We start from the raw sequence: 25,534 nt of genomic DNA, 5'->3' as shown, positions 1-25,534 counted from the left end.
TTAGATCACTTAGCCAAATTACTGCTAACATAAAAAATTACAAACAATAAAGCCAAAGGTAATCTCTTTTGTCACTGGTTCCCCACACTTCTGAAAAATAACTTAATGGGAATGCCACAGTGGGACAGAACTACAATTAAGGAGGTCATAAATAAGAAAGCTTTTCCAGTGTCACTATATAGGTGATTTAATCCACATCACAATGTTACTTTGACAGTGTATATCAGTAGAGCTTTTATCCCTAAAAAACCCCTAGTATAGATGTCAAGTGTTTGATCTCTCCATCGAGCAGTCTTGACATGGGCTGTGTAATAACCACCAACACCTGGGGAATTCTACAGAGGTGCAACATTTCAGAACAGCTAAGGACAAGAGAAAGGCCTCGAAATTACCTACAGCATCCTCTGGAAATGAAGTGCTTGTTAGAAAATAAACTACTCATTTTTGCTGACCGTAAAAAGTGTTACTAAACAACACAGCATTATATGTCTGTATCACTTTGGCCTGCTGCAGGGTAAACCACATGTGCATCCATGTACACACACACACATATTCTCTTTTCAGGTGTGGGAACAGTCCCTGCCTCACAGGAGAAAGTACTTCTTCCTCTGTAAAAAATATCTGAATTAATATTCTGATGAAATGAGGAAAAGGAGGTGAAACCCAATTCATTAGTTAGTTCCTGTCAAACTATATATAAATATACAATGCGTTTTGACTGAACTTTTCCTTCTCCATAGTTTTGCTAATCAACTGCAGATTTCATTAGTAACTTCAGAGAATAATATTATAAAATAAACACCCATGCTTAGCTGACTGTGTATAACCTACCACTTCTTTGCTGAACAGCTAAACCATCTTAAATAGACACATACGAGACCCATCCATACACACAAAAATTCCCCTTAGCTGAACAATTTGTTTGCAAGTGTCCCTTCTGTTCTATCAAGCAGCTGCCAAGGAGAGTTGGTATTCATGCAGCAAGACTTTTTGGGCAATACTTTGAGGATTCTTCACGTAACACGCATTTTCTGTAATGCATGTTCACCAAACGTTTAATATTTCAGCTGCCATAGTCTGTTCAAGGCCATAAGGTGAGCTGGTCAACATGCTTTCTTGGTACTGTAAAAATAATAAACCTCCTCAGAGCTCTGATGCAATATTGGCAGCCACCTCTAATCCCCATCTTCCACATTAGGGCCTGTTCTACTTGAAATGCCATGTAATTGAAATTACAAGCTTTTTGCTTCCCATGGCAGTCAGCCAGCACATCTTACTCTAAACCTTACTCTAGGAAAATGGTAGTTTGAGTTAACTTATGCCTAATTTTTCTGTTTACAGGCAAGAAGAAAGGAGGAGTTATGTGGGCACCTAGGAATCACATTTGCTCAAATTTCTGAAATGTAATCAGGGTAATTTTTTTCTACACCTCAGTTCTATTTTATTTACCATTATTTAGACTAATATTTGCTAATTTGCCATGCCCAAAACCCCTAAATTTTAGACAGGTGAAAACAAGGCACTCATGGATAACTTTTTTTTTTTTTTTTTTTTTTAGCATTTTCTAAAGTTCAGAAAATTATTTCCATTTATAATTACATTTCAAAGAATTAGATATTTTCAAAGAAGAATATCTTCACTCCAGAAGACATCTGCTCTTCTCTTTACTCCATACAAGATCTCCTTGGAAGCCTTAACCGCCCATTGTATGCTACTCCTGCCCATGGGGCTTATGAACTGAATTTGTGAGGACTTGGGGCCTTTCTGGAAGCAGCCCTTACCCCTTGGGGTTCCAGGCAGGGAGACACAGCATCCCCATGACAGGTTGGCACCCAGCAATATGCAACACAATACCAGCAAAAAAGAATATCAGCAGGCAAGAAGGTGGGACGGAAATCAAACAAAAATAGATGTATTTCAAATGTTCTACAAAGTCAAAGAGAACCTTAAAATTAAGAAATAATTATTTTTTAGCTCTCTGTACAAAATCCTCTCTATTTTACAGAGTTTGTTTTACAAGGTGGAGGTCTAAACCAAAGAGGTTCAATGTATATAATTCAAACTGTGTGCTTAACTACTTGCAGCAAATATCACTTATTTACCAGGAACCTTGGTATTATGTTCTTGTCCTGTCTTGTATTGTTAACTTAGCTAAAAGTAATTAAACTTACACATTCACAGGTTTTTTCAGACTACCTGTGGAAGAGTTGCACTAAACAATATTATGGTATCATTGATTTTACAAAATTTTTAAAACTTAAAGTTAAGTTTTCATTTTATGTGCCTCAATTTACACATGCTAACAAAATTCAGCTTGAATTTAAAGCCTTTTGCATCAGGACTCACTAATTTTTTTTGTGTAGAAGTATGACCTTTATAACTCATACTGCCTCACAGGCATACTGCTGGTGTGGCAGTGGAACCCTAAAATTCATATTTTAATGACTAACCTGCTAGTTGCTAAAGTGAATCCAATCCAGCAAATGTAATTTCCTTAAATTTTAAGCAAAATTTAAATTTTTACTTAAATTTACTTAAATTTTACTTAAATACTCAATTTTGGGTGATTTAGATGCATCTGATTTAGATGCTACTGAGACTGTAGCTATGTTACTTAACAGCATTACTCTCAGGGAAAATAGTGGGGAAAGCTAAGAAAAATTGTAACAATTACAACTTAAATAATGCATCACCTGAATATAGCTGCATTCAACATATATGTATAGTGTGAAGTTATGGCATGGTACCTTTTGTATGAAACCTCAAGTCATCTTTCAGACTGAATTGCCAGCTAACAAATTTCTGCATTTATCACAGAAAATCCATTTTTATATTTCTTCTAGGAAAGCAAGTGAAAAGTTCCAAAGCAGTAGGGAAATGAGCAGAAGATTTAAAATAAAACACCATTATAAATGAATTCATTAGAGTATTTTTCCCACAGTGATAAAGAGCAAAAGAGCAACATCCTGCAGAAATGCCTTTTGCAGTTGAATAACCTTCTTTTCCATACCTTCTGTTACACTTGGACTGGTTTGCTTTATGGGATAATTTGCAAAGAAAAACAGACCTCTGGATGTGCACATGCAGGGCAAGATGAGTGAATGCAAATATTCACATAGGGAAACCCATAAGCCTGAGTCCTGTTATGTCCAGGTGGTAAAAGAAGCAACTCAGAGGAAAGGTAGAGGTTAATCAATATGAATTGCCCAGCCCATGTGCCCTCTTTCTTTCTTTCTATTAGTCACAGCAAATATACTAACTTTCCCTGATACCTTGTTTTTCCATTTCTGACAGAATTTCAGACTACCTAATTTTCTGCTAGTACCACGTCAGTGGCTTGCTAGCAAAATATTGATAAAACTTATTACAGAAACATAAACCAGTCCACCACACTGCAAAAATCTCAAGAAAAAGATTTACATTTTGCCTAACACTTTCTCCTACATTAAATAATAGAAACTGAGCCCTGCAGTTAACTGGTATCTCTAAGGACATTTTGAATGCTTGCTTCCAATTGAAAAACACTTGGGAAGAGTGCTGATTCCTAAAAAGACTTCAAAGTGCTTTTTGTTAGCTTTACTCATTTATTGACTTTTTATGCCTTGTTTAGGATTATGCAGCCTTGAAAAGATAAGTTCTTGATTTTTCAAATATAAACGCTCCTGATGGAAAATAAAGGATAGCAAAAGAGTCTATTAAAAAGGGTTTAAAGAAAAAAGGTGTAATCACAGAATCTTCCAGATTCTACAGAAATTGAACAGTAATACAAGAAAATCATATGAAAAACTACATGAACCATACTATAGACTGTAGCCTATCTCTTCTATGTTCTGGTATCCACATTGCTTATACATCAAGGATCTTACATGTGGGCTTATACATGAAACACAAAAAAAGAACCCACACACCTAAAGATCCTTATGAATAATTCTTGCTCCTTTATCCCACCATTTTTCCCAAAACATTTCTTTGAAGGCCAAGGCACTTTTAAAGAAAACTGTCAAACATACATAAGAAAAAAGAAATTAATGAAAATGAGCCATTTAACTATCATCTACCTCAAATTACCCTATTGGAATGCACTACCAGCATTAAACATGGCACATCTTGAACCAGGTCAGGATTTTTTACACATAATACGTACATTTGAGTGAATGCCATGAACCAATTTGTCCAATTTAAGAGAAATGTCTGATCAATATCATATTTTCCTTATCTTGTCACTCATATGGTATCTTGTATCTCATGCAATCTCTCAAAATAATTTCAAGTCATGAGAATGTATTTTTATATCAATTCCAAAGTAATTTTGCAGGCGTATTTTCTACTGCTTTGAAGGATTTGTGAGAATTCATTGCAAGAATGCATTTATCTTCACAGCTTTCCTATAAACAACCTCAGTTTTACCTCTACATTTTATATGTCAAGATTGTCAAAGTCTCAGATATTAGGGGACCACGGAGGAGACCTCTGGTCCTTCAGAGCATTAAACAACAATAACAACGGTTGGATAATTTTTATCTTTTTAGATACAGCTGCAGACAAATGTACAGTGTTGGACAGCTGTCCAACATATAACAAGTCGTTGTTATAACAGAATAACAAGTCATTTTCAAGAAATAAAAGTACCTTTCAGTGAGCTACACTATTTAAGCAAGTGTTTTAAGATACAAAAGACACACAAAAATAAACTAAAACCAAACAACAAGCAGATGAGCTAATTTACTGCCTTATGGCTGCTTAGTAATTTAGGCAAAGGAATTTTCCAGGAGCTCAGGAAAGTGAAGCTGACTGCTTTTGCCCTGGGGAGGCATTGGATGGGCAGAGCAATACCTGCAGCCCTTCATCTCGTCTCCTCTCAGAAGCATTGGCAATAACAGCAGCGTGGGTTCCAGGGATTGAGCCCAGGCAGATTTGCTGCCTCTGGCAGACTGCAGCTCCAGCCACCCCTACCCATGGCTGGAATAAGCAGAGCATTCAATGATACATGTGCATGTTGTTTGTTTGTCCACAAACATGCAGATGCAGAGCATGCTCCTAAAACCACTCAGCTGAAGGCTGAACAGTTCTGTAGCAAAATCTGGCTGATAAACATAATGATCTTTTGTTTTCCTTGTATCTTTATTTTTCTGTGTGATAAAATTCATTTGTTAATCCTTACCTAAGCTTATCTGTCTGCAGCACTGATAAATCAAAGCTGGGAGCTGCAGGTCCAAATCTATTAGAAAAACATGGGTTCAGAAACTGCTGTGAAATTTATCATACCTCTGTTCAATGGTGTGAAGCAGAAAAGAGGCTTGAGAAAGAAACTCAGAGCAATCGTAACTACAATTCTGCTCATAACTGCTTTTGCTTTTATCCACAAATGCTCTGTGAGCTTGAAGTTCTCAGGTTTAGGCATCGATCTGGAACTCCGTATCCACCAACTGTTTTGACAGCTCTGGTTGGAAATACTGAATGTTCAGTACTAGTTGGCTTTATTAATAATACTTAATCAGCTGCCTGAAGACTACAGGATCAGTTTGATTTGACATGTTTCTTTTTTCCTTAGCTAACAAATCCTAAGCCCATCTTTTCACTTATTTATCAACACTGAAGTGTGATACACAATCATTATTGCTATGGTTGAGCAGCAAGTATTGTCCTCTTGAAGATGTCTAAAATTTTGCAAAACCAAACAACAGTTATCAAGTTATTTGCTTTAGAAAAAAGCAATCCCTTCTTTAACCTATATTCACATTTCTGATGCAGTACTACTAGTGCCAAAATTCTGAATACATAATTAAAAAAAATAATATTGCTGGTTATATTTTCTGCAAACAGAAAAGCTGCAAAAAAAATTCTTATATTACAGAATGGAAAAACTGATGAGAATAGCATTTGTGATTATAATAATTTGTTTTTAAAGATCACACTTCACAGAATGAAAAAATAAAACTGCAAGAGAACTGAAAAATTCTGAAGCGTTAGGGAAATTAAACTTTCTTCTCTCTAGGGTAGCAGTGCTCACAAGCACAACTTTCATCATTATGCAAAATATAATTTTCAACAAACTGTTTTTAAAAATCACAGGATTATCCACAAGGGAAGATACTTACAGATCCTGCCATTTGAGAGGAACTCTGAAATTCATCTGTATCTTCTGTAAGTGTTTCAACCCCAGGTACCTGAGCTGTTCCAAACAGGTAGAAAAGAAGTAAATCACTCTTAAGTAAGCATAAGTCATTCTGAAAATAAATTGCCTATAAGTTAAATGCTAGGAAAGTAAATGTGGCTACTATAAAAATGCTGATTTTCAGTTACACTTCAATGGATTTTTCTGATTTGAATTTATAACCTTAATACAACATGGAAAAGTGTCTCTGACATGATCAGAGTGATAAGCAAGAAGTGTCTTGTAGGTTATTTATTATTTTTACTATTAACTTTAAATACTGTTCATCTTTAACATAAGTGAGAATTGGATCTTCAGCTTTAATTAATTAAAACAATAATGTTAATTTAATTAAATTGTATTAATTCTGTAAATCTATTTAGAATATAGTTTAAATCCTTGGAAAAAAACTGTTCTGGTCACTTTAGGCAATGTTTTAAAGCCATGCAAGGTATAATTTGTGCCAATACTGCCACATTTGACCTGGTGAGAAGTCTAGAATGCCTCTTGGACACACACATAATGACTTAAAGCAGAATTTCTGTACCTATGTCAGAGAAAGCAATCTCCAAGTAACAGGCTATTCAATGTTACCCTTTGCCTGACCGTCTGCTGGGCACTCAGATGCTTTTCATAAGCAGCCTAAGCAAACAAGATGCCCTGGTCTTCCCCAGATTCTGCTGTTATTCAGACACTTAGCAGGGGGTCCTTATGTTTCAAGAGTGCTCTGATCTGTTAAACATCTCAGACTATACTTCCCATAAAGACAGAAGTATAGGGAAGTACAGAAGCTATGGTTACCTCACTCATTGCAAACACAAATTTGTGGAGAAGTTACGATAATGTAAAGTTTTGCTCAGGGAACTTTGCCAGAACAGAGAGAATATTCCACATTTTTGACACTGCTGTATCTAGTTCTCAACCCTAATTTCCATCTATTTGTATTCTGATTAATTTTTTACCCTGGTCTTGCAGTTTCATCTGGAATAGCACTGTTTATGTTTCACACATTCCTATTTCTATCTAACATCCCCTATTTCTAACTTTTTCTCTATATCCAAATGCCTATTTTAAACTTTCTACTAGATTGGTATTTTAAAAGAAAAAAACCAAAACAAGTATGTAGAAGCTACACATCATAGTCTTTCCAAGTTTCTTCAAATAGAAATTTTATCCTACTGGATATACTGCAAATAACAAAAAACAGTGACTCCTGTTTGATAGGGAATGAATTACTGATGATGAATTACATAAATTACATTTATGTTCTGAACTAAATATTATCCATTGCAGCATAATCTGTAGATCTAATAACACACAGGAAATACTGCATGTACACACTATGACATGGTACCATATAATCTATCATTTTCAACCCAATTATATTATTCCAGTTAGAGCCACAAAAGAAACAAGTCTTTCTTCACACCTCAGAAATATGTGGAACTGCATACTACACTGCAAAGTAATTCACCTTACAAGAGTTTACTCCCTAATAATTTGTTGTGTATTAAACTTGCTTTTACAAGAATACACTTACTAAAAGATCTACTTTGCAAGAACTTCTTTTCCTGCCTTATATCACACTTTCACTCCAAAGGCAGGGTACTTTTCAGCAAAAGATACTGAAACAAGTGAAGCAATTTCCCATGGTACTTAAAGGCAATTGGGACAAAATGAACAATTACCCTTTAGTGAGGCTTTTTGGATCTTCTTGGATGCTTCTTTGAATATTTCTTAATATCCAAATTAAAAAAAAAAACAAAACAAAAAAACCCAACAAAAACCCCAAAACAAAAGTAGATGACCTGTACAATATTCCCAGCCTGCAAATAACAGACTTGCAGTGGACAGATGCATGTTTTTACTGGACCAAGCCTGTAGTAGTTTATCTTTTGAAGCCTCAGCCCTTCTTCTCATCTATCTGTACAGAATAAAGACCAAGGCTTAATGGGGGAGCTGATCCAAGAGACTAACCTGGCAGGCTTGGAATCTACAGGGGAAGTTTGCTGTGTGGTCACCAAAGCTGCTGCTTCTAATCAAAATCAAGAACCTGGCTATTAAATTCTTCCCTTAGTTCTTTCCTGTCAAGGGGTGCCATGGGAGAGAGAAACAGTTTTGACAGTTTAGGAGAGTAAAAAAAAACTGCAGCATTAAAGCAATTTGTGTTCTCCTATCTTGGGACCTGATTCCCATCCCTCATTTTCACTTAGATCAAACACAACTCAGTCCAATTCAGAATTATACTGGAAGGAAATCAGAGTACTGGTTAATTAGAACCAGATTCAGATTGTTAATGGAGTCAGTTTAGTACCTGATGATGCAGATGATCTTTTAACATAAGCTATTACGTTGACTTTATTTGGTGGAATTGCTATAGTAAGGCTTATTTATGAAGCCTGTTAGATCAGATGTGCTGCCAATTAATTCTGAACCCAGTTCACCTGAAATCCACATGAGATGCTCTAGATCCAACAATTTAACAATTTACCACTAACCCAGAAACAGACCATTATCTCAAGAAAGTTGCTCTCAACTTTGTTATGCATCAGCGCCTTGCCTGCAATTATCAAATGAATTGTTTACATCAGCACTTCCCAATACATGGTTTTCTCTCAGTAATGTCACTGGTATTGACAAGTAAGAGCAGAAAATAAATTGAAATCAGCCTGGTAAAGGAGGCCTTTTGGTGACTTTTTCATGACACATAATATATTCTTAGGAGGACATAATTAAAATTCAGTGCAACATGATGCCTTGGTTACTTAAAGATTTTTAACAGTATCTTCTTCCCATACATATATTTGTTGGAAATAAATAGCAAATGCTCAGAAAACAAGTATTGTGCTGCATTTATAGGAAAGACTGATAGGATGGTCAGTCATCTGAGTTCTGTGTCTGTTTCTAGTCTGTGTCTACTTGTAAAATCCAGCTGTGCTTTCTTTTAAAAAAATAAGAAAGGCATTACTAGCCAACATTTCAGGAAAGAAAAATATTTTGAAAGGCTGAACATTTCTGAGAGTGCCTCTTGACAGAAGTTTGGCAGTACCTCACTGCTGACCTCAGTCCTTTTGCCCTAGGGGCTTTGTTATTTTCAAGCTCCGTGGCTAACAGGTTCATGTATATTCACAGACATGAGATAGATGCATTAAGAACATGAATGTCATTGCCTCACCTACCTATCTAAATTTTACCCCCTATATTTTTGTTGGAAGTGCTTTTTTAGAGAAAGGATTCTTTACCTTCCCTACATCCATACTGACTACAGTATCCAGAAAAGTATGAAGTGGTCCAAGTCACAATGGCTATAGCACTCTGGCATTCCATACTCTGTGGTCATGGAAGCTCCAATTTTGATATCACACAGCATCCAGCCTGTTCTGACATTTTCACCTTCTTTAATCCTGGTGACTCTGCTACTTAGCAACAGCTTACTATTTTATTGAAGCCTACAGTTTAAGATGCCATGTCAAATTGACCACTTCATGAACAAGAGTACACAGGTAGGAAAAAAGAAGGCAGAAATATGTTAAAAAAAATAAAAATAATTGTTTCAGGAACTACAGAACTTTTTTCTATATGTACATCCTACCCCTATCCCAAACAAGCCATCACAACCTCCCTTTCTGGGGTTTATTCACAGAATAACTTTGGCTTTCTTATACAGGTCCTGAGTGCAATCACCACTCTGTGTCTCTGCTCACATTCTTCAACAAGCTTGTAAGAACATCATATGCTGTGATTCTGAGTCCCCAAAAAAATTGTATAGTGAAGTGGTGAATGGCAGATGATAGGAAAAACAAATAGCATAAACCATGCATTCTAGAAAACCAGTCTGAAAAAATTATCTTTATTCTAGTTCCTAATGCTGACATAAATTGGTCTACAAATGAGGTGAGGAAAAAGAGCAAAAGCTCAGACTGCTGTCATACCTAATATCACCTAGTAGCACTAAATAGCAGACAATTAGTAGGATAATTGACAAAACAGAAGTTAGTTCTGATTAGTTTTGCATTAATTAATTATCATAGCTAGCTTGTCTGTGGCCACTGAAGAAATGGCAAAGCAAATCCTCCAATTAAGACTCAGCTGGTTCTGCCCAGCAGTAAGGGAATGGACTTAAAATATTTATCTTTGCAGATTCACTGTCCAAACCTCTATTCCTTTCTGTCTCCATTCCAGTGACAGCTAAGATAAAGTTAACCTTCCTCAGCTGAGGCTTTCATAGGGAAGCAGGGCAGACTCTGGCAAGATATTATGCAGGAAGTGCCTTTTCAATTAGATTTCAGGTGTTACTGTGTTCAAAAACCTGAGCAGAATTTCAAATCAGGCTGAGTGTGCCCACTGCAGATTAATGTAATGTCCAGTTATGCTTGTATAAGAAGAAAAAATGCTCATCAGAACTCCTGTATAAACTCTTTTATACTATATTTTGATTCTAGCAAGAGGTACTTGGAGAGATCAAAGGAGCATTTCTGATACACAGTTTAAAAACAGGGGAAATTCTAAGAGTTTTTTATATTTGCTGTATATTATTTGAATCCTGTGGATGTATCTGCAGTATTAAATTAAATATTTCAAAGACTATTCTGTGTCATAGAGGTCAGCTGGCAATTAACAGCCCATGTATATGCTGTTAAGCTCTTTTACATCCAAAACAGTGTGCTAACATACAAACTGGTTACTAGAATGAATCCTGGCCTAAGGCAGCTCCCAGAAATATACCTAGGAATTATTGTGAGATGCTAATTGGCAATGACAGAAGCCATGTCAGGGGCTCTTCTAACAGATTTGAAGTGTAAATGGTTGAGTTCAAATGCTCAAGAACAGTCTCTGGAAGTGCTTAGTCTTCCTTTACAGACATAACCTCTGCTCTTAAATTTAAGACCTTGGTGAGTTGTTGGTTTTTGTTTGTTTGTTTGTTTTTTAAAGAGCAGAAAATATTTATATAACTTACCATCAGAGTCTGACACCACTGGCTCAGTTGTTTGAAATACAACGGAGACATCTTCCGGCCTTTCCGCCAAATTATCTCCTTGCAATCTAAAGTGTGGAAAAATGGAATGAAAACATTTGCAATCATATTCCACAGATAAGACACAGAAGAGTGTTGTGTATGACTACATACCATACTCATGACATTTTTCCAAAGTAAAAGGGTAGCTTTGCTGAAAAGCCTGCATCCATGGTTCAATCATATCATCCAAGATTGCCTAGTAACCAAAACTAGCCTCTAACAAAGAGTCAGCTAAATCCTAGCTTATCTATTTTTTTGTAAGACTTATTTTAACAGCACTGGGGGTTGGGTGGTATCATGTTCAAATGAAACTGCAAAGCTTCTTTTACTACCTTCAAAAATACTTTAACTGAACTGGACTGTACAGGCTGCCCATGTCAAGGTGTTGGCAATGTGGGGCTTGCAGGGTTGGCCTTGATGTGGAGAGGCCAGGGGTGTCCTGTGGCACCCACAGAAGGACATAGCTGATCCTCAGTACCTTGGAGAAAAGATAAGGAAGGAAAAGATAAGAAAGGAAGAGCAAATAATGCCACACAGGCAGAAGAGCAGGGAGAAGAAAGAGTAGGAAGTGTTCCACACTCCAGAGCAGACAGACAACGACTGCAGCACGTGGAGGACTCACACCAGAGCATGTGGATCTGTCCTAGAGCGACTGTGTCCCATGGACGACCCACAATGGACCATGCAGCCCATGGGGAGACTGCACACCAAAGAACAGGAAAAATGTGAAGAGGAAGGAGGGACAGAGAAGAGCCCTGATGGACTGATCATGACCTCCCCATACCCCATGCATCCGGCACCACTTGGAGCGTGGGGAGAAGAATCTGTGGTGAAGGAGCGTAGTTGGGTCTGGGAGAGGAGGGAGGAAAGGTGTGGTTTTAATGTGTGTCTTTTTGCTTCTCATTACCTAAAGCTGTTTTCATTGCCAATAAATTAAACCAATTTTCCCCATTCAAGGCTGTTTTGCCCACAACAGCTATTGGTAAGCAAGTTCCCCCATCTTTGTCTTGACCCACAAACTTTTTCATTCCATTTTCTCCCCTCTACCTTCTGAGGGCAGTGAATTAGCAAGCAGCTGGGTGGGGGGGTTGGACCCTAAGCAAGTTTTATCCACCACAAGGAAATACATGTAAGAATATTTCCTCCTCCTTTGTTAATTTTTAAAACAAGACAGTAATTACAGCCAGCCTTGTCTGTCCCCTACATCAGCTGACTGCAGTGTCTTGACAGCAATTTACAAAAACAGCCATTGTATCTGTTCTTTTAGATGAGCATCCCAAGAGTCTCACCATCCTTCTTCAGGCTCTCATGAATTCTAAGTGCTGATTCTTCTCTGAAGAAATGGTTTGTAGTTTCTAACACAATATAACTGCCATTTACATAAGGGTTATCTTACCCTGAATTTATTAAGACATGAAAAGAATAATAAAAATGCAATTCAATTTCACAAAGCCCAGAATTTATAAAAAACACATTGAAGAAAAACCTTGGGGAAAACAAATATCTTGCCTCCTAAAAACAGTGCCTTTCACTTTGTATTCTTACTCTCTGCAGCTGCTTTACACTAAACTTTGAATTAATCCTTTGAAACCAAGAATAACCCCCATATCTGCACTATCTGAATTCCAGCTTATGACTCTACAGTTATCTAGTATGTTTGAGTCTTAAGTCACCCAATTGTTTGTAACTTGTCAAAACCATTTCTCCTGCCTTCCCAATTATTTTATCTCCTTTTATTGCCTGATTATGGGTTACTTGAGAAAGAAAGATCAATGTAAATTCAAAATGACTCTTACCCGAGGAGGCACTGCCACAGGACACAAATCTCCTCAAGGCAACAAGAGGATAAAACTTAATTTTGAAAATTACTTCTTTGCATTCTCTATAGATCTATACCTGACTTGTAATGCTTTAGTTACCAACTTACCAACTCTTTAAAAGCCTGGTTTGTCAAAAAGGCCCTTCTATAGATGACAGTCCAACACAAGCAAGTAACTTTGAACAACTACGATGAAGATATTCAAATAGGGAGAAAACTGGAAATTAAATGACCACATGAAAAAGGAATATCCCAAGATTCAGATAATTTTCCTTTGCATTAAAATTGACTTGTCCTCCTCCATTACACACACAAGCATGTTTACTGCAAACACATATTCCAACTTTTAAGGATATGCATGGAATCACAGGAACCAGAAAGGATGTACTCTTCTCTGCAGCCATATTGATAATTTCTTCATGGTCAATTAAAAGGAAAAAAACTTCAGCCTTCTCTGTGTATATTAAAGGCATAAAAGTATTCTTAAGCAGTAGGTGCTGCTCCTTTGATTTTTCAAGATTTTATAACATATTCCCATTCTGAGCTACCATAAAATGAAACTAGACATGGACAAGTGAGATTATTCTCATTCTCTTCATAAGAGGAGATGGCTGGGTGAGCTCAGTGAGTAAAGAGGTGAATAAGATGTTTGGCATATCTGGACTTCATTTTCACTTCCAATTTTCAATTTATTTATGTATTTCTTAAATGTGGACTTATATTGGAATAGATTGTCATGTGACTCAAGCAGCAAAAAAGTCACTATTGCCCTCCAAAAGAATTCTGTTACTTGCATTACTCTTATTTCTTCTTCAATAGTAACACTACTCATAAGACTCCTCAAGTAAAATGAGAACACACTAAAATTCTTAAGCAATAGATTAGAAAGAAATACATGCCTATTATATAGAGATTTATTTTCTAATCTGTCCTTGTTTATGTTTCTTTCTTCCCTGGTTCATTCTTGCCAAATGTCTCTGAAGAGAAGAGTGTGTTGCATCACGCTACAATTATCAATAATGTTGGAAAGCCTAAGCTATGAGATCCACTTAGCTGGCCTTATGCTTACAAAAGCATTTTCATCTCCAACTCTTCCTTGCAGACTATGGGGTACACAGAGGGTACTACCAGTTAGACTTCATTCTTTATTGCCAGATACCAGATAGAAATTCCTTGCAAAAAGCAGTAAAACGATGACCAAAATGTTGTGTTGGAACTTTTCATTCACTGCTTTCAAAAAGTCAATTATAAAAGAGTAATGTAGTAATGTATGTGAGTCCCATCTTTGTTTGCAAAGCAATCTAAAAGGAGTCAAACTTTTCCAAACTGTTGGCTAGCTTTGAAAACCCTGACTGTTATTTATCAATGTACACTCTTAAAAAACAAAGAAAAACCCTGGCCAACCAAAAAAACCCAAACCAATGAAAAAAACCAGCACAAACTACCTAAAAATTACTTTTGTACTGATACTTTATGGCCTATTTCAGCTATCAATTATTTAATGGGAATCTAAATTTGATACCAGATAACCAATATTTTTTCTATTCTATATATATTATGTTTATAGTGTGAACCCTTGCTTGGAAACCATTGTTGAGGTTGCATTTAACCAGCTGCATGTTGGAGTTTTGAGGGCTACATAAGCAAACAGCCTCCAGGTAAATATTTCAATTTCCTTTGTCCCAATAGGACTTGTTTCACAAAAAAAGCCAAGGACTTCAGGACCAAATACATGAGTGTATTTGAAGGGGTACAGCAGCATTATGGCTGTATGGCCAGTAGGATTTAGAAAATATGATACTATAAGAGCATATAAAAAGAAGAAAACTATTTCATATATATTCTGTGAATGCATCACAGCATAATAAAATTCTATGCTGCTTCATTAGAGGATGGAAACAAATTGCAAATAGCAACAGTCAGGATTGATATTACAGATTCCTTTTTTTTTCATCCACTATTTTGAAAAGATCTTTTCACGCTCCTGAACAATTTATGAACACACAGAGTGTTATCTAAGAAAGGCAGTGACTAAAGTCATCAAAATGAAAACATGCTGAATTCCTCAGGCTTCAGACAAGGAAAATCTTCCCTCTTGACGTGACATCTGAAAAGGCAATATTTTCTACAAATGCCTAAGATTTATCATCTTATAAAAAAAATTATGCTGTTTCAACATAAGTTGAATATTAATTATTCTATTAGTGATAGTCCAGTATTTGGATGTAGAAGTTAAACCCCAAAAAAAGAGCTAAAGGTAAGAGTTCTACTGTGTACAAGGCTGACCTTTAGATTTTGGTACATGGCTATGGGACTTTTCTTTTTTAAACATAGCAAAATAGAGCTGAACAAACTTGCTCAATTTTTGATGTTCCCTAGAGCTGAAGCACAGAAACTCTGAAATTCCACTTGAGACTGTATCACGAAAACCTGTTATTTCATGACAATATAAATGCTACTGCTGGCTTCTCAGTAATAAAGGAAAATTTCTTCAAGAGCTCCAAGACAGTAGAGGGCAGTCCCCAAGGAAGAAGTGGGAAATTATATATCTGAGAACTGCAGTTCCAGCCATCTCTCTTCCCTGCTAAATTTTGTTGAATCTGGATGATTTTTGTGAAACATTTTGGTTTGTGTGAATCATTGTTTCCTAAAATACACACATTTTTTTTGAAAATTCAGAATCTGCTTTGCTGACTTCTTTTATATCAAGATGGTGAGAAACAGGGGAGTAAGAGAGCAGTAAGGGTGTCTTCATGTTCACCTGAAATCAGCATACATTTTTAAGGCTAAAACTGCAAAGTAAAGTTCTCACCTCTGAAAAACAGAGATAGTGTCATGTTCATATTAGAAACTTAGTTAAGGAACTTTTTTGCTTGTTGAATCACTGGTTTTGCTTAAAATATTTCTTAAAAAGATCTTAACAAATACCTCACTGATTTACAGTTAGCTCCTTTGTATAGTAGTTATTTGATTTGGGTCAAAAATTGTAATGTATATTTTGTAAGATTAATGAGTATCATGAACTTGTTAACAAAAGAAACATTAAAATATAACAACGACATCGCTTTGACAACCAAAGGGAATTTTAGTCAGATATGAGGAGATGGATAAATTGGACTGACTGGATTTTTTTTTCCCCTTTCAAACCATCTGCTTCCTTTCTGTAATTTAAAACATTACATCAACATCTATCATCTCTCTCTGATATCTGTGTAATACTGAATTATAATTTCCCCAGAAAAAATATATAACTCCAGGGAAGTTATAGCAACAGAGATCAGACAACAAAATTCTTGAAAGCCCACATGCTTTCAGGTTACACTGAATGTTTTCTTGTACCTTTCCCTAGCAACCTCAACACTGCCCCAGTAAGAGCACTCCAGGCTTTATAATCCTCTGTCCTGACTTGCCTATAATATGACTTTATTTCAGTCATTGTTCTCAAACATGCTGATCCAAATTCTGACCTCATGTACCTTGACTTACTGTCTCCACAAGTTGTGCACTCCTTTATACTCATGTAAAATCAAAAGCTTTTCCAGTACATAAATACAAAGCCAGGAATTTCTGAGCTAGTCCATTTGTTTTATTAATGTCTTTTACAAAAACAAAAATGCTGTTCAGAGGTACAGATACAAGAAGATGTCAGTTTTCCAGTATGGACTATGCCTGTTAATCTAATGATAAAACAATAATAAATATTACTAAGCAACACACAGACAAAAGTACTCTTTTGCTGATAGAACTCTCTATCTGCGTTAGCTACAGATTGGAGATGCCTGATGAAGATTGAATTTTAAATGAAGTTTATACCAATTTCAGATCAATAAATTACAGAAGAAAGATGTCTTACATCTGTGGGGCCAAACATGAGAGGACTGTGAATGTAGTGAGTAATGAGAGTGGCTGACACCTTTCAAGTCTGAAGTAATAAAGGCCAAGCTCTGCAGAATGTCACCTTGTTCTACTGAAAAAAACCCTAAATCAGTGTCACTCCTTTTGTTTGCACCATAGCCTAAAATGCAGGAAGCATCTGCATTGAAGGGAAGCAAAACATGAGGACTATTGGATTATCCTGCAGAACATTATCCGGGAAAACAGATCTTTCCAGAATTAAACTGTAAAACTACATGAATGAACACAGACATTGAAAAAAAATGCTGAATAAATGTAGTGAGATATTCAGCATGCTACCTGACAGAGATGTGTTCTTTTAAATCCATTTTAAAGTTGTGGAAAGCTCTCAGGTAGGATTGTGTTGTTACTAGCCTTAATTCTATTACATACAGTATTCATACACTTTCACCCTGAGATAAGGTACAGTTAATTTAAAATAACTCTATTTTCATTGATGCTCTTTGGAACACAGTCTGTTTCTTACTTTTGCACTGACTTTCGTAAGGACTCTCTTTCTCACTGCTTGCACATAAAAATACAGCAATTTTTTTTAAAATCCCTAAAAAATAGTTAAAAATAGATTTTGGTAGAAGTCTATTATCTTTCTTCAGATTAAAAGCATTATTTTCTAGTCACTATTGAAGACCTTTTTGGAAAGTTTCCATGCCATCAATATGTAATTCAGAGACACAATGTTTTCAGGCTGGTAAAGCAAGAATATTCACTTGCTGAGCAAAATTTACACATTGACACAACATGCAAAATAATCTTTTCTGTGTGCGGTTTGCCTTTTTAAAATGTCTAAATGCATTTAAATAATTTGTGCATTTAAATAACCAGAGTCTGCAGCTATATCTGAGGAAAACCAAAAGTGGAAATACATTTCCCAGACTAAGGGATCCATAAAGAGACTGAATTATCTAATCCTTTTACAAGATGGGGAATTAAGCCATTCTTAGAGCAATCTTTATCTGCTGCTGGCTTCAAACCATTATCTCACAGGAGAAAAATTACAGTCTCTGTCAGTCTTTTCAGCCTTAACACTCTTTCCTCCCCTGTGAACCATTTTTTCCAGGACGTGTGAAAGAGTTTTGTATGTGTGTGTGCATGGGTGTCTTTAAGAGCCATTAAACTGTTACCCAGAGTCTCAAATTATGACCAACAAGCTTTCCCAAGCTCATGGTCTCCTGGCTTCCTCCCTATCTTGTATGCATCCAGAAACAACAGCTATTGCTGAAATACACCACAATGTAGCACCAAACTAAAGACTCTCCATATATTGGAATAAAGAATTAGTTTGCAAAGCACACATCAAAGAGAGAAAGAAAAAGGGGAAAAGAAGGGGAAAAGCTTTGGAAAAGCACTTGCCTTCCTAAATTACTGAGGAGGTTAAATGTGCTTTGTAGGGGAAAAAAGTAAAAGATGTCATGACAAGATTTACAAATGAAGGCCAGGATGAAACTGATGTTTTTAAATTGAGAGATAGAACAATAATTTTCAGGACTAGACAAAAAAATATTAATTTCATTTTCATATGATTTTTTTTTTCGTACGTTCCTACACCTTTCATTATAACAAATCAAGGCTGGTACATTTAAAAGACCTTAAAAGCCCTTTACGTCTCAACCATATTCTTAAATAGTTACAAGTGTACCAACCTCCTACCAGTTCTATTTTTTTACAACCACCCTGAGGAAGAAAAAAACTTAAAAATAAAAAGAAAAAAGCTACCATTGAGCAATCGTACTTAGAAGAGATGTTCTAGACACATCATTAATTCTCAGCATCTTATAGTGTATCCTTCATTCATTACCAAAACCAGACAGTAGTTCCCTGTCAATAAAGTCACAGTAGGGCTGTCTCCAGAGGAACTTGGTGCACCAAGTGCCTCACATTTCCAAAATCCAGTCCTATCATGAGAAGAAAATAAGATAAAAAATTAAAATATTAGTGTGTATGTATAAAATACAATTCACTGTAAATTTTATGTACCTAGAGTACAAGTTATCAGTCTATTTTCACCAACACTAACTTATCTTATGCAAACACTTATCTTTCTTCAGTTTGAGTTCTTCCATTTATTTTATGCTGACTGACAGCTACTTATGTCAAAATCAGTCAGTCTACCCCACATATGAAGCCTTTAAGGAAATAAAACTGTTAAATCAAAAAGCTGTTAAATCAAACTCAGAACAAAATGCTTTGTCTCTGAAAATACAGCATAATGCAAGGACCCAGACACACACTCTTCCTTTTAAAGAGATGCATTTCAACTGAAAATAGCAATTTCCTCACAGCTCAACTATTTTTTGATAACAGAAGATGTTTTTATTAACACAGTATTTTGTGGAACTTCTGAGAAGTCTGAAATTATTTCTTGAAGGATTTATCCAATGGGAAATTCTCATAAAAAAGAGGGAGGAAAGAAGTCTGATCCTCCTGGGATTTCTGTCCAAGTACTTGACATTAATCTCCTGTCTTATATAGTTCCCTTCACAAGACACATCTAAGATTTCGAAAATAGAGAGACTTTGGCCATTCCATTAAAACACACACTCATTGGGAGCTTGCCATAAAACTACTAAGTGTTTGCAACTAAAAATCATAATATTTTGTGCATTTTAGAGGTCAAACTTAGATCCACAAACTCAAAAAATCATTTGAAATCACACAGATTTTCTCTATTTCGCCTATAGGAAGATGTTCAAAAGAAACACAACAGTGTTGATGACTTAGCAAAACAAAATATTAGCTCATAATAATTTGTGTTCTCTGTCTCCAGCTGACCACCAGATTATCAGTTAAAGAACATATTTTGAATTATTTTGTCTCTAGTGTTTGTCTATTTTTCTGAAAGAACAAGTAAGATACATAAGTGGTATACTGCTCCAGAGAAGGAAAGTTGAAGTGGTTTATCTGTATTTAGCACTTTAAAAAGTAAAGAGAAGACAATGAAGATACTCTTGTGGCTATTTATGATACAAAAATAGGCAAATTAACCACTGTCCAGATTCAACTCAGCTAAAAATGAAAAATTTTTGACTAATTTTTTTTTTTTTTGCTACAACTTTTCCTTGTAAAATATGGAAAAACATGGATTTTATCCAAACTTTTCCAAAGTGAAAGATTTTAGAAAGTTATAAAACACCACTTTAGAGTTTCATTGCTGTTGTTGTTTGCCAATAAAACTTTGTTTAGGACAAAGTCTGTGAAGCTAGCACAAACAAATATGAGGAAAAAATCACCTCCTTGAAACAAGAGGCCCAATAAAACTAAGGTTACAAAAAAAGAAAATAAAGGAAAAAAGGAATGAAAAATAGTGACACGAGTGATCTGAAATGTTTAGTACTATCTCTTCTGTAAGAATTGCCACTTAGATATAGTGCACAGACAGAATATTGAATGCAAGACAAGAAAGAAAGAAAAAAAAAAAAACATTAGGTAGAATCAAACAAATCTGGTAACTTTTGAAGACAAACTTCCTAACATTCTGTGCATGACCTCCAATCAGAGAATCTCTAGTTTGGAAACTAAACTTTTTGGAAGCTTTTTCCCTTGGTACTTTGAAGTCATTTGTTCCCAATTTTCAGGAATATTAACAAACCAGAATTTTCTGCCAGAAACTGAGTCACTAAGCTGGCCTTACCACTACTGGGCAGACATACAAAAAACTCTATATTCTTTATGCAAATACATGTACCAAACCACACTTATACCTGTATCCATTCCCCAGTATTACATCATAGTGTACAGAGCCAAACCAGGATTTGAGAGGTTATTCTTTCTGACACATCCATATATTATTGATTTAGAATGTTAGAAATATAAATGCTATGACCTCTTTATAAATTGTATCATCCTCTTCTACTTTCCTGCTGCACGATTAGACAGAAATTATTTTCTTTAATCGAGCATGTAGCAAAGGTACTTGCACATGGAAAAAGATTAAAATCTTTGAGAAAAAAACCAAACAAAACAAACACAGATTAGAAAAAAAAAATCTCCTAGGGGGTACCTTGTTACATATAAAAAGGCTGCACTCACGCCAACTTGAAACCCATTTAAATGTACACAAGGACAAATTTACCTAAAATTCACCATGAAGAATAAACCCAGCATGGAAATAAGGATCACAATGATTAAAAATCATGGGATGTCAGAGGTTACCCCTCCTTTCACCCAACCTGATCCAACTCTCTCCTAATGTTGCATGGAGCAGCATCCGTTCCCTGACACCTTCCCATCCCCAGCTGTGGAGATAGTCTGGGACTACATGGTTGAATAAATAGAGGAGAACCCATCCCATTCCAAAAAATAAGTCAGTCATCCCAATGGTTTCTGTGCAGCACACCCAGTGACAGTGAGAGCAGACCAGCCACAGCCAGTAAGGAATGGGTCTTGTGCAGAGCTGAATTTGAGGAAGTCCAGTAGGCTTCCTTCCTTTGCTTAAAGAGATCACGGAGGAGCTCTTTGCCTTCAATTTGCTTTTCAAATGTAGTCTTTTGTCATTATTTATTATCTTCCTCACAAAGGTAACTGATTTGATTATTTTGTTTCTTTTTTGTCTGTTTTCTGTAGACACTAAACCCAGTAACATGGCTTGTTTAACAGCAGTTTTTTCTCTATTCACAGTCATTTGATTTTCTGCTTTTGCTAGTTAAAAGAGACCCACTTGTCAAGCCTCAGACACTATTTTCTGAACAGCTCATTATCAAATTTTCCACCAAAAGCTTATTAATGACCTCAGGTCTCATTAGTGTTATGGTTTTGTGATACTCAGATAAAGCAACTCCATACAAAATCTTTACCTGCAAGAATCCAAAGTGGTCAAAGGTAAATTAACACCAGAGAATTCCTTGACCAAACAGTTAATTCCTGTTTTTTTTCTAGAGGTATATATCATGGTCAGTTGAGACAACAGTTCTACTTTCTCCATCATTACTCTGCAATTTATGGCAAACTATAGCTGGTTCCTTCAATTCTCTTGTCTCCTCACCCACATATTTATGGTACTCATGGCTCTTAGTCATGAAGATCTGCTTGAAGTCCAGTGGTATTTCAGAGAACTTACATGTGATTTTTAAGTTTCCTATAGTATCATGCAGTTTATGTGGCAATGTCCCAAGTATACACGGAAGTGGTCGAGATCAAACTGCAGAAAAGTAAACTTATTAAAATGCTGCAAAAATCCAGACACTTGCAGAAAGGTAAACTAGGTAAAATAAGCTAATTAACCTGAAGATTGTTTGGAGGACGAGACATCTCAAAATATTCAGAGATACACATGTTCAGCAAGGCACAAAAGAAAATTTCACAAGCAAGGCAAAGTGACATGAGAATTTTTAAGAAATTTTTTTTTTTAAGAACTAAGTTTTCAGAGAGCATCTGTAAACAGTAGCACTCACAGAGCCTCTCATTTATTCTACAATAGCAGCTCAAGGACACAAGTTGCTACACTTGAACTGTACTACACACACCAGGGGTGTTGGTTAGAAAAGCCACATTTACTGTTTTAATGTGCAAATGCACTTCGTTTATATCTATACATCTCATTTTCTAATATGTCAAAAAGCCTTCGGATATCGTGCTTTTGTTTTAGCTAATTTTAAAATATTAACTAAAATACTGCATCTCAAAGCTACATTTGTATGCGACCAGTGTTCCTTCCCAACATTCTTGTTCAGAAGCCTTCAAGCTTGTGGCACAGTATGTTTTCTATAATCCCATTTCTTTTTTAATCACATGCAACCCCTTTTTTTGTACTCTATTGATGTTAAGAAGAATGAATGCAGCCCTTGCGCTATTAAAAACAAAAAGCTTCTTACTTCCAGGAATGCATTGGCAAGACTCCACAAGAACAAGATTTAACTTTTGAGAATGGCAGCGGGCATACAAGGCTAATGGGTGGTCCTTAAAAAAAAAAAGAAAAAAAAAAAAAGAAAAAAATCCTCTAAAATTCATTCATTAGTACATCAATATTATCTTATAATTTATGCCTCATTAAAGTCCTGCAAGATGTGCAGTGTGCAAGTAATAATACATGAGAAAATATATAAGTGTTTTTTGGCTTTTACAAATTGTCATTTAGATCTTTATGGAACCCATATGAGTTTTGCTAATGTGGGAGGGTGTCTTATGATTCATCAGCCAAACTTGAAATTCATTTGTTTTGCCTGTATGCGGGAAAAGCTTCACAAAATCATGTTATAGAATGAGTCAGCCTATTGTCTAAGTCAGTCAGACTATTTTTGCTCTTAGGTGAAAAAGGAATTTTTGTTATAATAATTTTCTCATATGATCTAAATCCAGATCAGTTGTACTAAAAATGCCTGCTAATTTTCTGAACTACATAGTAAAAAGCAAACCTTCCAAATACAGGGGGTTTTATAGCCTTTTTTTTTTTTTTTTTTTTTTTTGGTATCTATAAACCTTGTTTTGTTCCACCTTGTGAATAACGTCACCCCTTTATTTAGGTGACTTAATACGCTGCTTAACTTGCACTGTAGTCCAAAAGCAGCTATGGGAATAACACTGTTTTGTAGCTACTTGCCCATTTGAAAAACCTCTTAAAACTGTTACCCATCTGCATTTCGCTCATCGTGTGTGAAACATCTATGCAGCAAACAGTAAGCTCTCTGTTTCTTACAGCTATATTCCAGTCTACAATCCAATTCATACTCCAGGAAAATTAACCCCTCCTTTTATTTCTCTTTCTCTCTCTCTTTTTTTTTTTTTTTTTTTGTGTTTTTTTTTTGTTTGTTTTTTGTTTTTTGTTTTGTTTTGTTTTGTGGCTTTTTGTGGGTTTTTTTGTTTGTTTTTTGTTTTGGGGGGGGTTTTTGGGGGTTTTTTTGTTTTTTTTTTGTGGGGTGGCTGGTTGGTTGGATTGTTTGAGGGGGATTTTTTTTTTGTCTTTTAATCATAAGCTGTAAAAACAACTCTGTGTGATAGCCTGAAAGAGTCTCTCTCCTGGGTATCTGGGTGGAGAACTTTACCTTTATTTATCTACTGACCTGGGCTGTGATAACTGTCTATTATTTTAAATTGGTGAAATTATCAGCACTGAGGGTCAGATATTATTTTTTTTTTTAAAGAAAAAAAAAAAAAAGAACAACAGTTTGGGGGTTTTGTTCTAGTTCAAATCATGCTCAGTCTCATTTCTTATGAATCATGAAAAAGCTCTCACTTTTGTCCAAGAGCTTAAAGGCAAGGGAGAATGTTTGGCCTAATGCAGTGCCTGAACAGCATTGCAGGTTTCCCCCACAGAACAAACTGGACTTGATTTGCCTTGTAACAAATTAGATTCTTATCTCTAAATGTAGTCACTCCCTTTTAAAAGATCTTCCTCTGACACTGTGTGTAACACTGCATCAGAAAGAGAACAGAGAGTTTAAATGGAAGTAGTAGGAATATGTAGAGCAAGAGCTTAGTGACAGGCAGAGAAAACCAACTACACAGGACATTTAAGACTATCTTGAACTAAATTCCAGCTACTAGCAAAGGAGTAAGGCTGTACTGAGAAAGAGGGAACTAGAAGCTGCTGGTATTGTCCCCCTGTTACTTTGTTCTAGAATTCAATCCTGATTTTCTCATATATTTGAGTGGTACAAAGGGAAGGAGCTTATTTGGAGCTAAATTAAGTCCAGTGACAAATATGGGGGAAACAGATGGTTCACTCAATTCTTCTCACAAGTCACTTGTACTCCCATGTTCAGCCCATTTGTTGGAAGCTATAGAAGCCCCAGGAGAGCTCTCAGTGGGCACACAGAATTAAGCCAGCACTCCTCTCAGGCTAAAGTAACCTATACCTCACCATAAACCTCTTCTCTCTAATAGTCAGACAGCAAATGAGTTCTAATTATCCAGGGCAAGAAAATGTAATCCTAGTAGCAGGATTTTAATGAAAAAGTATGGTGGGACTTCAGTGAGGCTATTTGTCCTTTCCAAGTGAGACCCCCAAAATTAAGCCAAATGTTTTAAAACTAGTTCTCAGTTGTTTAAATCAACCCCCCTCAGGAGGGACCAACATGCCCAAGTAAGTGAGAAACCCTCTGGAGGAGTGACCATAAAGAGTAGATCGACTGAAAAATAATCAGAGCAGAGCATTTTTTAGAAAAATATAGCCAGGTGAAAGAACTAGATTATGCAAATACAAGAGTAAAATTCAAGTTTTTATCTGAGCCAAGGAGCATGTTTCCTAACATTTGGAACTTCGCCAATCAAATTTCAAGTAAAAAGTCATAGTCCTCCTACAGACAGCCAAAATACCTTCAGCAAACCTGACTTGGTAATCTGATTTGACAAGCCCTATTATCCACAGAACACCCACTGCTGTTAATAGCTCCATTCATTTCAAATCACTTCATACAATCAAAAAATGGATTAAATTAAGAGGAAAGACACCTGTTTAATTGTAACCCAAAGTATGCATAGCAACAACTTATACTGACTTATTTCTTTATTTTATTCAAATGAGTCTACAATCAAACCCCATACTATTTATAGACAAGTGGTACAGCACACAAGACTACTTAAGAGAATATGAAAAAACTGCAATATAATTTCTAAGAGAAATAAATATAGTACTAGGTTCAGTATCATGACCTTACAATAAAGTACTAGGATTTGTCATACCAATGGAGACAAATAC

The 25,534-nt window shown here is 35.9% G+C and overlaps 1 protein-coding gene across 1 annotated transcript in view; it reads right to left on the bottom strand.

Annotated features, from left to right (window-relative positions):
• C2H8orf34 (chromosome 2 C8orf34 homolog) overlaps positions 1-25,534 on the bottom strand; it is a 158,190-nt gene that overhangs the window by 25,199 nt on the left and 107,457 nt on the right. Inside the window, exons 9-10 of the mRNA XM_071737739.1 lie at positions 11,112-11,197; positions 6,099-6,172 (exon numbers count right to left, since the gene is read on the bottom strand). Of these exons, the coding sequence (XP_071593840.1) occupies positions 6,099-6,172; positions 11,112-11,197 (160 nt within the window). The remainder of the gene's footprint in view (positions 1-6,098; positions 6,173-11,111; positions 11,198-25,534) is intronic.

The sequence above is a fragment of the Heliangelus exortis genome, chromosome 2 (genome assembly GCF_036169615.1).
Source record: "Heliangelus exortis chromosome 2, bHelExo1.hap1, whole genome shotgun sequence".
Lineage (NCBI taxonomy): Eukaryota > Metazoa > Chordata > Aves > Apodiformes > Trochilidae > Heliangelus > Heliangelus exortis.
This window is presented reverse-complemented; position numbering and strand designations above follow the sequence as displayed.